The 12,008-nt window shown below is 32.5% G+C and overlaps 2 protein-coding genes across 3 annotated transcripts; one reads left to right on the forward strand and one right to left on the reverse strand.

The window, feature by feature from the left end:
- The first annotated feature begins 2,512 nt into the window (after positions 1-2,512).
- Positions 2,513-9,955, forward strand: LOC148239099 (uncharacterized). Of its 2 annotated transcripts, none has more exons than XM_088192110.1 (3): positions 2,513-2,614; positions 2,677-2,848; positions 7,734-9,955. In XM_088192110.1, exons 2-3 carry the CDS (start codon positions 2,683-2,685, stop codon positions 9,035-9,037), a joined length of 1,470 nt encoding a protein of 489 aa, XP_088048236.1. In that variant the 5' UTR covers positions 2,513-2,614; positions 2,677-2,682; the 3' UTR covers positions 9,038-9,955. The 2 variants fall into 2 exon arrangements, with proteins under 2 accessions (XP_088048236.1, XP_088048227.1); XM_088192101.1 differs by having other exon boundaries at positions 2,513-2,609.
- Positions 9,945-11,994, reverse strand: mge (translocase of outer mitochondrial membrane 22 homolog mge). The gene is made up of 5 exons (XM_088192146.1): positions 11,844-11,994; positions 11,486-11,614; positions 11,326-11,423; positions 11,111-11,252; positions 9,945-10,684 (listed from the first exon to the last, which is right to left on the reverse strand). Exons 1-5 carry the CDS (start codon positions 11,979-11,981, stop codon positions 10,622-10,624), a joined length of 570 nt encoding a protein of 189 aa, XP_088048272.1. The 5' UTR covers positions 11,982-11,994; the 3' UTR covers positions 9,945-10,621.
- Between the last annotated feature and the right edge of the window lie 14 nt (positions 11,995-12,008).

Below are 12,008 nucleotides of genomic sequence, written 5' to 3' on the forward strand. Positions count from 1 at the left end.
AAAGAAATAAAAACAAACAATAAAAATACATGTTCAATATTACCACTGGGATGTTTTTATTTTATTTTTATCTACTTAGAATCAAACTGAGCTCAAAATAAAATTGTTCAACCTGTGTTTAATTGCCACCCGTTCCATACGTCAGCAATTTTTTTATTTTTATTACAAAAATATTTGTTTATGATTGTGGGGGGGGGGAGGGGCTGGTTTATTTTCTATGGATAAAAAAATATATGTCACTCTGGTAATACTGACGTGCCGTCAGCGGAAGGCAAAGCATTCTTTGGTGAACCTCAACAGGAAAATGACGACCGGAGACGCCTCATCCGCTGATCACGCACGTCGTTATAACGTGTAGCTAAATTATAAGCCAGTGAACGCCACAGCTTCCACTTTTTATCCAAAATACACGAACGCTGAACTATCACAATTATACTAAGAGCTGACAGCCAGTTACTGTGATATTATATATATTATTTTTTTATGTGAAATGGGCCGAAATATGTACCGCGCATGTATCGCTTCTCCCTCGCATACATATGTATACGTAAACAATGCATTCACAAATAGAATGCCGATGCACTATTGCAGTACGAATTTTTTATGTATCAGTTAACAGCAAATTGTCTTTGGATTCGGTACTCACTCAATTTTTCATAGTGACTTTTTAAAAATTGAAAATGAACTGCCAATCCTTTCTTTCTACATCATTAGAAAGTGCTAGGATAGTCTTGTTGGAACGAAACTATAGAAAACTGCACAAAGGAGTTTTGTTTGACATTATGTAATTATAATTTGCCTGGATTATTTTCTTCTTATTAACTAAAATTTGTTTTTAATTAATTTTAAAATAGAATTTCGCTTTTATAAAATATGGATTTTTCAATATTATACGTGCTGGAGTATTATTTCCCAAATGCGTCAATTGTCATCGAATGTTCTCAAATAATTCTATGAAACCTTCATTACTTAAGAAAAACACTTGTTAGCATTTCATTCTAGATTGGCAAAAAAGACACCGATTTCTTTAAGCAACAGGAATCTATTTCAATTAGGAATAATTTAAATTTAAGTGAATCTCATATGGTTAAACTATCATATATTCTTTCGAACAGAATTGATAAATGTAAAGTATCATATCGAATGGGATTAAATTTAGTAGAACTCTCAATTTTACACGCTATCCATAAAGGTTTAGGCGAACCTTTTTTAACACAGCAATTTTCTTGTCTTGCTATTTCGGCTTCTACAGTTTCACGGCGCGTTAAAACTCTTTAATTTGCCATTGAAAGTCAATTAATCGAGAGATTAAAAGCATGTCGACTTTTTTACCTTCAAATTAGGCCTTAGATTATGCTTAGGATTGACGAACTAGTTATTTAAGATAAAATAATGCATCTGGTGTGTGAAGAGTATATCAATTGAATCTGTACAAAAGAAAGTTAATTGTGTAGTGACTATTCATCAGATATGAATCTGAGGTCCCGCCTTGATCCTTGGATCTGATGTTTTTTGGTGTTCTTAGTTTTTTGTCTCTTTGATTATTAATGGGTGGGGATGTGATTGATAGTTGGCGGGTCAGGATAGCTTGTGAGCGTTTGTGTTTGTGGGGAATGATGTTTGGGTCTAGGTTCGCTAAGTGTTGTAAATGAGGTCACCTTCGACCTCGGACTACCTCTTCGCTACAAGAACATTTTCGTTAAACGGACTCCTTCAACCTCGGATTTACGTCTCGCTTCCTGTGCGAGCAATCACCTCCAGGACACGTGCTCAAGGACAAGCACTGTCGCCTTCCAGAAAGAGATATTATATACAAATTATACAAATCATTAACTAACACAACCGAAAACATCAAAACTACTACCCACCAATTTTGTTTAATATTTTTTGTAGATTTATATAAATATACGACTTAAAAAAATGAGTATATTTACTTCCAACTTGTATTTTAAAATATGTATATTTTCTATGTAAATTTACTGTAAATGTATTTTTTTATATAATAGTTTGTGCAAGAAAAAATATAATTGTACGAACTGAGTCTTTAAATATTATATTTTAGATGTCACTTAAGTGTTTAGGGGAGGGGAGAGGGGGCACAGCAACAATAAGCACTGATGCCCGATTTTTGCATTGGCCTATGAATTTTCTTAATAAAAATAGCGGCTCATTTTATTTTTGTGAAAAATATCAGATTATCACAAAAGTTTCGACATATAATATATTAACATTAAATTACGTTATGTATTGTATATTTGGCATTAGTTATTTTTGTTTTTAATAATAATATATAACACATGGGAGGAAGGGGAGCATCATTACAGGGATAAGATTAGGGTACTAGCTAAAACGTATATGACTCATGAGGGTTTTTAAATACTGAAATCATTTATTCTTATACATTTAAAGGGGTATTTTTGCATGAGAGTAGAATTTCGTGGTTTTAAAATGAAATGAAATTTGTGCATGGTCAGCTGCCAGAAAGCTACTGCTGCGCATGCGCCAAGTCGAAAGAATCCGAATGGCGTATCCCTGATGTTGACGTTTACGCCGCGTTCAGATTAAAATTCAATGTACTTTTGTTTATGAACGGTCGTTGAAGATTAATTGTAAGGTAATCATGTAAAATGTAAATGTTCGACGTGATTAATTAATTTGTAAATAATTACGTTCCAGATAAACATGGAGAAGGAAGAAAGCGTTATAGTCAAAAATCCAGAACCTGTTATCAACAATAATATGGTCGTTCGTAAGATAGGCGATTTCGTCGAACTTTCGACGTACCAAATTCGCGGAAGAAGAGATGCAGTCATCATCAGATCGAACATGAAGAGCAGACTTTTACCAGGTGGGATATTGAAATTGTGAAATAATAATAACTATTTCCTTTGAGCATCCGACTCATTGTCGCTTAGCAGTACAATTATTTCATGCCATAGGCTATCTAAACTTCACTCAGTTTAAATTATATGATAATTATTGAAAAATATATTTACTCACTTAATAACTAATAAAAATTACCTAATAAAAATCAAATTTAAAAATCCGTTCTCTTCCACTGAAAATGGTTTTTAGGTTAGAAGTAAATTTACTGGTACAGATTATCAAAAGTGATTTAACATGTAGGTTGAACGCTTATGATCGGCAATATTTATTTTAAATTGATAGCCCAAGAGCGCTGGCAGTCACCAAAACACCAGGTTTTAACATTAAATATGACCATCACGGAGCATCTGAATTATAGAGAATTTCTTAAAAAAATTTAATTACTTAAGAAAAACATGTATAATAATATAATAAATTATAGATTTTTCATATTACCTTAGTGCGTATATGAGTTATATAATGAAATGTGAAATGAAAGTAATTAAGCTTTCATCAACAGAGACATGCTCCTTAGGATTGTAATGTTTTTTATAATTTTTATTGAGTTCATCAATGATATTTCTCACTTTTGCTAAACAATCTTCGGGATCGGCAGTTGAATTATCTGGGAAATGCTATATTTGGAATAAAATCTCAAACTTGTTTCGGCTCAATACACTTTTAAGAAATATTAGTCTAAATGCACTGTGCTCCAATATAAATTGATACTAGGAAGTTTGACGATTACAAAGCCGAAAAATTTCTTCATCTCATTCTTGTTACTGGATGACCAAGAATGTAACCGAGAAAATGATCCCGGAACCATGCCTTCCAGCCAGGGACATCATTTCAGCTTTTTCTAAGCGGAGGAGGAGGCAAAAGTTGGCCAGTCAGTGCTCGTTTTTTTAATATTTCGATTTATTAACACTTTTTATAACAATATTATGACTTACAATAAGTGAGATTCGTATAAAACATATCTAAACTGAATTTTGACCAATAGGAGAGTGCAAAACACAATTATGCCTTCTCAGAAGTCAAAAATTCATGTCAAAAGTAATAAAATAGCGCCGTCGCAGTAAAAATGCTCGGAATTATCTAGCGTTCATATTAAGACTTTTTATAACAATATAACGTCTTACAATTAGTGAGAATCGAATGAAGCATATTTTAACTAAATGTTGACCAATAGGGGAGGTCAAAAAACAATTATCTCTTCTCAGAAGTCAAAAATACACGTCAAAAGTAATAAAATCGTGTAACCCACTGCGACGTGTTCGAAACAATCGTAATTGTATCAAGTCGGTATGCTGTACAATTGCTAGAAGCAGGGACGTCATTTTAGGGGGGGGGACAGGTGAGGAGGCATTTACCTTCGCTTGAATTTGGTCAGAAAAATACATGTCATTTAATGAACTACAAATATTGCTATGCATTTTAATAAAATCGAAATATTAAAATAATTACCCCACTGATTCTATGCCAAAAATTCTCAGGTTATCCCTAAAAAAAATTGAAAAATAGTCTCGAATCTATCCCGAAAATATTTTTAAAAATGTCATCTCAGTAAAATCATTGAAATACATTTTCGCTGGTAGATATATATTTTTATCAATGAACAAATAATTTATCTGGCATGTGCTAGTAAAATTATATGATTTTAACTTTTCCATACGTAATAATATGTATTTACAGTTACATACTTATCACTATTTATTTACATACATGTTACAGTGAATGTGTATTTTTCGGTAAAGTTTAAATTATTAAACTTAAATTCTCTAGTGAAGTCCAAATTCATTTTCACCAGTAAATATATATTTCTACTAACGAAAATATAATTTAACTAATTGGCGCTAGTGAAATTATATGCTGCTCTAAAATGTCTATGAAACTCAATTTGACAGTTGGGAAACGTCCATTTACTGTTCAAACCCAAACTCAATCTCAACAGAACCTAAACGAATTAATCTAACGGAAGTTCAAAAACTATAATTAGGTTTAGAACTTCCATCAGGTTTGGCTTCGGTTTGACACTGGTGATCCAAAATAGGTGTTCCGCAGAGCCTAAATACATATTTCACAAAAATTTGGAGTAAATTAAAAAAATGTTAGTCGTGCTAATACATAAATCTGATAAAAAAGTATGAAAATATGTGCTAAATATTCAACATTGATGTGTATAAATTCTGGAGGGAAAAGTTTCATAAGTCGGTGTTGTTTTTTTTTAACTTATAAATTTACTCGAATTTAAACAATATTTCTTAGTTAATTAACCACATGATATTAGTGCTTGTTATGCTTATTTTATTTATGTGATTTCACTTTAACGCAATTTTTTTGGGTGCCACGAATGCCACTATTTACACGATTAATTCACGCAAATTCACTTGTACGTGATTTTTCAATGTCTTTACAAAAGGTTATTGCGGATAATTTTTCACGCGTTTTTATTCTACGTGTTAATTCCTGAAACTAATTTATTGCGTTAAATACATTGGGTGTATACTTTTGTAAATGTAAATAAATTAAATAAAATTTGCATAAAAAGAATCGATTTTCTTGTATATTAATTTAGTCTGATTGCTTACAATAAAGATTTTTTTACATTTTGACAAAAAAAAATTTATTACAGAACTTACATTTTATTCAAAAATTATCCATGGATCTTTGCTTGAAAACAGAAAATTTGACGAAAGAAAGGCCAAATACTTTTACTGATACGTCTACATCGAAGAAGAATAAAATAATCCAAAAACTGTGATTTCTTAAAAATCGAATATTAAAGAACAAGTGTCATCTATGAACAGACCAAAACAGAAGTACGATGAAAATTATTTAAATTTTGCATTTACGTATATTAACAATTCAGATGCTCCTGATGCTATTTGTGTTCTGTGTCAAAAAATACTAGCAAACAGTTCTTTGGCTCCAGCTAAACTTCGTAGGCACTTTGAAACGACACACTCTGATTACAAAGGAAAATACGTGCAATTTTTTAAGAGACAACGTGACTCACTAGAAAAGTCCAAATTTCAAATGATTACAATGGCTAAAACTGAAAATAAAAATGCAACAGAAGCTTCTTTTCGCGTGAGTTATCGTATTGCACATAATGGTGAAGATCATACAATTGGAGAGACACTCATTAAGCCATGTGAGAAAGACAGGGTGTAATGTGTTCTTAATGAGCAGGCTACTAAAAAATTGATGCAATACAATTATCAAATAATACTGTTTCACGACGCATTAAAGAAATTTCTACTAGCATAGAGAAAGAGTTAATTCGTCGACTTGGACTTTGCAGTGAATATGCATTGCAAATGGATGAATCTACAGATGTCGCAGGACTAGCTGTGTTATTGGTATTTGTTCGTTACACATATGATAAAAGTATTAAAGAAGATTTACTCATGTGTGCATATCTACATGGAAAAACTACAGGAGAAGATATATTCAACTGTATTAATGATTATATTACAAAACAAGAGATAGGCTGGGAAAAGTGTATTGATATTTGTACAGATGGTGCTCATGCAATAGTAGGAAAAATGAAAGATATTGTATCACGTACCCTGAAAGTAGCTACAAGAGCTACTAGCAGTCACTGTATTTTGCTGTTGCATGCACTATTAACTAAAAAAATTTCACAAATTTAAAAAATGGTATGGATGAAGCTGTGAAATTTTATCAAATTCTTAACAAATCCTTCCTGGTTGAGACATCTTGCATATCTGGCAGATATTTTTACAAAGTGCAATGATGTTAACTTACAAGGAAAAAATATTACAATTTTTAATATGAGAGATAAAATTGAATCTTTTGACAAAAAATACAATTTTGGATTTTATCAGTTGAATCTAATAATTTTTATTGTTTTCCTGTCTTGGATGAATGTTTAAATGATTTGAATTTTCAAGTTGATCAAGAAGTTTCACAAGTATTTTTAGAACGCCTATATAACTTGAAAACAACTCTTTCGGAATATTTTCCGAAAACTAGTAAGGACGATTCCTGGGTTCGGAATCCATTTTCCGTGACAGTTAAACCAGTGGGCTTAAGCACAAGGGATTATGAGAATTTAGTTGATTTAATTAATAACTCTGAATTGAAACAAAAATATAAAGATCAGCCATTAAATGATTTCTGGGCGAGTCTGGCTGAAGAGTTCCCCAATTGTCAAGACAAGCTCTAGTTTGTTTACTTCCGTTTTCCGCGACGTATTTATGCGAAGTGGGATTTTCTAAATATAAGTCGCTGAAAAAGTTTGGGAAACCCTGAATTAGAGTAATGATGAGTATATCCGAATCGAGTGCTTTAGAGCTAATAGTAGGGGCGTAAACCCAAACTTGCTATTTCTTTCTCAATTATAATAATAATGATTAAATGGATAGCTCTCGAACTGACTGTGTTAATGCAAATAGAGTATAGACATTTCGTTTTTTTAGAACAAAAATGTCTAGTGGGAGATAAAAAACAATGTCATGTCGAACATTTTTGTTCAAAAATGTCTGGGGTAACTGTTTTTTTAGTTCCCACCAGCGTTCCCCGCAACGATCAAGACCAATGTTTGAAACTAGACAATCCCAGTCCAACTGGGGTGTATGGTAAGCCTAGTTATTGTACATAATTTAAGGCTGAAAGCTACTTTAATTTATTGAACTAAAATATTTAAAGAATTTATTTATATGTAATATTTTTATTGTATTTAATTTTAATCTAATATATATTAACACTGAAATACAACGAAATTAAGCATACCACGAGGACTATATTACGCGTTTGCTCAGCGATATTGTAAAGTTCAGCTGCAAAGTATATTTAATAATTAATATGAAAATTAATATATGCGTTTGTTTCTATTGCAGAATTTCTGGAGCCTTTTGGATTTTTGACGCGTCGTAAAATGGCAGAGATATACAAAGCGATTAAAACGTTTCATTTTCCGGACGAAGTAGCACGCGGCAAACTGCCAGTCATGCGAATCAACCTCAGCTTGTTTTCTGAGTATTACAATTTTACAAAAACCAAGGAGACTTGCATCGAACAAAAGATATTTTACGAATGTTTTAAGAAAGCTTTCTCGGCATGGGAAGGTTGGGTCAGGTTAAGCAAAAAAAGTATGTGCATAGAGAAGATATGTTATGAACTCGGTTTGTATTTAGATAAAAGCGTGAAACATATAAACACTATAGTGTACGATCAAATTCCTCTAATAAGTTTTTCTAAAAATTCGACTACCAGTTTTCTGAACGTGGATTGTTCGTACAAAAATTTGAAACAGTTCTTTTATCATCGTCCAGAGATGACTGGTAAATCTTTCAGCTTGGCCGGTTCGAAATTGTACGACACCGTAGGCGAAGACCAAATATTACCCAATCTCGTAATAAATTGGCCCAATATTTGCATAAAGTTAAATTTGCCCGGTTTCGAAATTACGCATCAAAACTTCCACGTGGACTGTTTCAATGCGATAAGTCTTAACAACCCCATAAATTTGGAAGATTACGAGTTGCGGATTCCGACGCACGACGATATGATGTGCCGATCGAGCCCTGCGGTTACGCATCCCACGGCTCAAGTAAAAAAGTTCATCACCGATCTGAAGAGATATTTGAAGTCGAACGATGACTTTAAAAACTCTAAGAACGAAATCTTACATTTATTGCTCACCGAGTTTCAGAGAGATTTAAATTTTTGCGGTGACGTCATTCAGAGTAAAATTATGTACAATTTTAACGTGATAGAAAGTCCTTATGTGAGGTATTTGGGGAATACTGGTACCGACGTGCCTCAGATCACTGCCGACGAACAATTATCAACGAAGCCGAACACGTTGAACGTCAGACTTCAACAGTTCATCCTCCCGATGGTGAAGTTTACTCTCCTTAATTTCCATCCACCGTTAGGGAATTTCGAATCGGATCCGATTCTAAATAACGCTATCAAAGGCAACTGTTTAACATATTTATGTACTCTGTGTAATGTTCAATACTCGTGGTTTCTGGGAGCGTATGAGGTTTGTCAACATTTATCGCAGGAACACGGCTTGGAACCGGATTGGACGTGTGCCAAATGTAATTTTTCGTTTTCTAACATACATTTAGTCGCTAATCGGTGGATGCATTCTTGTACTAATTTAAATATCTGTGCTCAATCGAGTTCAGAATGAGATCATTACGATCCGGCGAAAGCGAGAACATGACACCAAATTTTATTTTTTCAAACAATATATTCATAAAGAAATTAAATTTTGTCATTTAATTTTCCATAAATGCCTTGAAAATACTTTTGGAACAATAATAAAAATCAAAATATCAATACAGTATATTTTATTCTTAAATATAGTTTTTCCTCACCTTGCAAATATTTTCTGCACTTTCTTCGACCAGTCATTTTACTCGGAATTTGCGAATACAGATGTCAAATATATATTCATATATCAGTGGCATGCCGTCCATCATGCATGCGGTAGATTCAAAACGTCAACTGCATGCACGGTTGATGGCGAGCGACTATAAACACGAGTACGTGTAACAGCTGAGCTGCTCGCTATTAACCGTACGTGCGGTTGACGTTTTGAATCTACCTCATGTATGGACGGCACGCCACTGATAATATATATAATAGATATAGCAAAAAATAAATAAAATTTGCAGCTTAATTTTTTAAACTATAATTATGGCATTATATTAATCATACCATATCTAAGACCTTTTCAATATCGATCATCAATCATTTTTACTTTTTCATATCAAAATGTGCAGGAATATACTGTAACGATGGGACTAATTTTTATACATCAATGACTTCCTATCATAAAACTGATTAATAATTTTTGTATTATATGAAAACATTCCAGGAAAAGTCCATCAAACAAATGTCCTCGTTTTTGATTTTCAGACTTCATTTAGTCTAGGTTAAAATAGGATTGTATAATATAATTTTTTAGAAACAATTTTGATTATTTTAGAATTTAGGTTACGAATGTTGGTAATTTTATAATTATGTCGTTTTGAAGTATTTTTTGTTTATTTTAAGTATAATATGCAGTATTTTATAAAATAAAAAATCTTAAGAACCCGAAAAACTATTTATTTTGTCAAATAATAAAGATTTTATTGGATAGTGTTAGCATATTTTACGATCTAAATATTAAAAACACTAAGAAGTAGGATGATAATACCTTTTCGTTTTTTACATTTGTATCATAAAAACAACTAATCTAATAAATACTCATGAAACCGAAACCAGAAGGTTAAATATACTTACTTAATATTTTGTTAACTTTCATATACTTACTCAAATAAATTTGGTTAGACTAGAACTTATTTTACATAGAATTCTTTGATAAATAAACAGTCATATATTTAGTATGTGTATTTATTTCAACTATTATTATCTAAGAAAATAATATACGGAATCTATACAATATATATAATAACATTTTAAAAAAGCACTCCCGTCCCAAGACAGAAATTTGTTGAGTTTTTATACTAGTAAAAAAAAATGAGGTATACTTTAAATGTCTTAAAGATTTTGTTATATAGATAGTATAGAAAATGCATTGGAGAAAAAATACGAATATATATTATGTATAAAAAATGTTACGTCACATAATAACACTATTCGACAGTCGGAAAAAATAGTATGATGCCGTTGGAAACTAAAGACTAGAGTAATTACATTATGAAAACCCAAATATGCTAAATATTTTAAATGCGTAAACTATCAACGTCGCTATCTTAACGGAGAGTTATCGAGGCATCGGAGGGGCAGCGCCCGAGCCGATCATTGCTGCACTCGGTCCCAGTAAGTACTGAAAGAAAATCATAATAAAAATATAGCAGTTGAATTATTATCAATTTTTACGAAGTTCTAGGAATTTTGTTGTAACTTTTAATCGGCGTGTTGATTAGGTATCAATATAATTCTGCAAAGTTATAATAATTTTGTAGCCATGAAAGACAATTTTTGATGAGTAGAATTAAAAGTAGCATTTATCATAGGATCGACAGAATTGAAAACGATGAACGCCATGGTCGTAAGTGGTATCCCCATTCCCTTTATTCGCCTAATAATTACCACATGTTCAGAGGAAAAAACACATTAGAGAAAGCATTTAATCTTTTAACGAAGTTAAGGGGTTCAAAAAAACTTTTTTTCTCATTGAAAAGGGCATTTATGGTGAAAAATTACAGACAATTCCTAGAACTTAGTGATCAATTCTCGTATATATACGTACTTGCTTTTGTTCAGATTTTTGTTTCTCTTCAATTTTGGCTATTTCTAATTCGAAAAATACGGGCGCGAACAATATTACGGATGTGCTAGCTGCGATCCACATCACGCTTCGAGATAACGAATATAAAGATTTTACTCCAGACCTGTAAGATTATCAGCGAAGTTCAATTTGCATTATGTAATGAAATCAATTGTTAGGATAACGGTGATTTATACCAAGTTTTCGCAGATGCTGTATTAGTAGCATTTATTACGCAGTCCGGAAACATTTCCGTGAGGCCCCACAATCGCTCCGCCAAGGTTTCATCAGGTTCCTACATAGATTTAATGCAAATTAAGAACAAAATATGATTATTATAATATAGATTATACACACATCTTCGTAAGATTCGGGATTGTTCGGGGAATATTTTGAAACTTCCGTCGACGGTTGTTCGGCTTCGTCCGATTTCAAAATTTGAGCCTGATTATTCGTAAGATCGGATAGGAAAGACATTGCTTCCGCCTGAAATCATAAAAAATTGAGGTTATGTTTCATCATGACAGATCGTTGCAGATGTTTTGCTTTTTAAGTCCGCAGAGTTTCTAAAACGCTATTTTATAGCCTAAAGTTATGATAGGTGAGCGTTTGTTAGATATTTGTAGTCGTACGTGCAATCGGTGAAGAAAGTGAAGTAACGAAAGATCAATAGTAAGTCGTAAAAAGCGGATGACGATTTAGAGTTAAAAATTACCGAGAGCTCATCTTGATTTCGTCGCTCTGGCGTGTTAGCCTTGCTACGTGGGGACTCCAGCCCGCTATCTTGCGATAACTCTTCAGAAATATCCATTCCAGTGGCCGAAACCCAGGAGTTGCCCAAAGGCGAATTCATTAGTGTTGCCAGTGGATTTAAAGAGAT

This window comes from Plectrocnemia conspersa, unplaced genomic scaffold (assembly GCF_051122295.1).
Source record: "Plectrocnemia conspersa isolate PC_06_02 unplaced genomic scaffold, ASM5112229v1 ptg000001l, whole genome shotgun sequence".
NCBI classification, from domain to species: domain Eukaryota; kingdom Metazoa; phylum Arthropoda; class Insecta; order Trichoptera; family Polycentropodidae; genus Plectrocnemia; species Plectrocnemia conspersa.

What these genes read in the sequence shown, in the direction of transcription:
- mge (XM_088192146.1), bottom strand. Translation starts at nt 11,981, where the DNA reads ATGAATTCGCCTTTGGGCAACTCCTGGGTTTCGGCCACTGGAATGGAT. An exon ending in ACAGCATCTGCGAAAACTTG is followed by an intron (nt 11,253 to 11,325) that starts GTATAAATCACC and finishes ATAATCTTACAG; the next exon opens with GTCTGGAGTAAAATCTTTAT. An exon ending in AAAAATCTGAACAAAAGCAA is followed by an intron (nt 10,685 to 11,110) that starts GTACGTATATAT and finishes ATTTTCTTTCAG; the next exon opens with TACTTACTGGGACCGAGTGC.
- LOC148239099 (XM_088192110.1), top strand. Translation starts at nt 2,683, where the DNA reads ATGGAGAAGGAAGAAAGCGTTATAGTCAAAAATCCAGAACCTGTTATC. An exon ending in GAAGAGCAGACTTTTACCAG is followed by an intron (nt 2,849 to 7,733) that starts GTGGGATATTGA and finishes TTTCTATTGCAG; the next exon opens with AATTTCTGGAGCCTTTTGGA.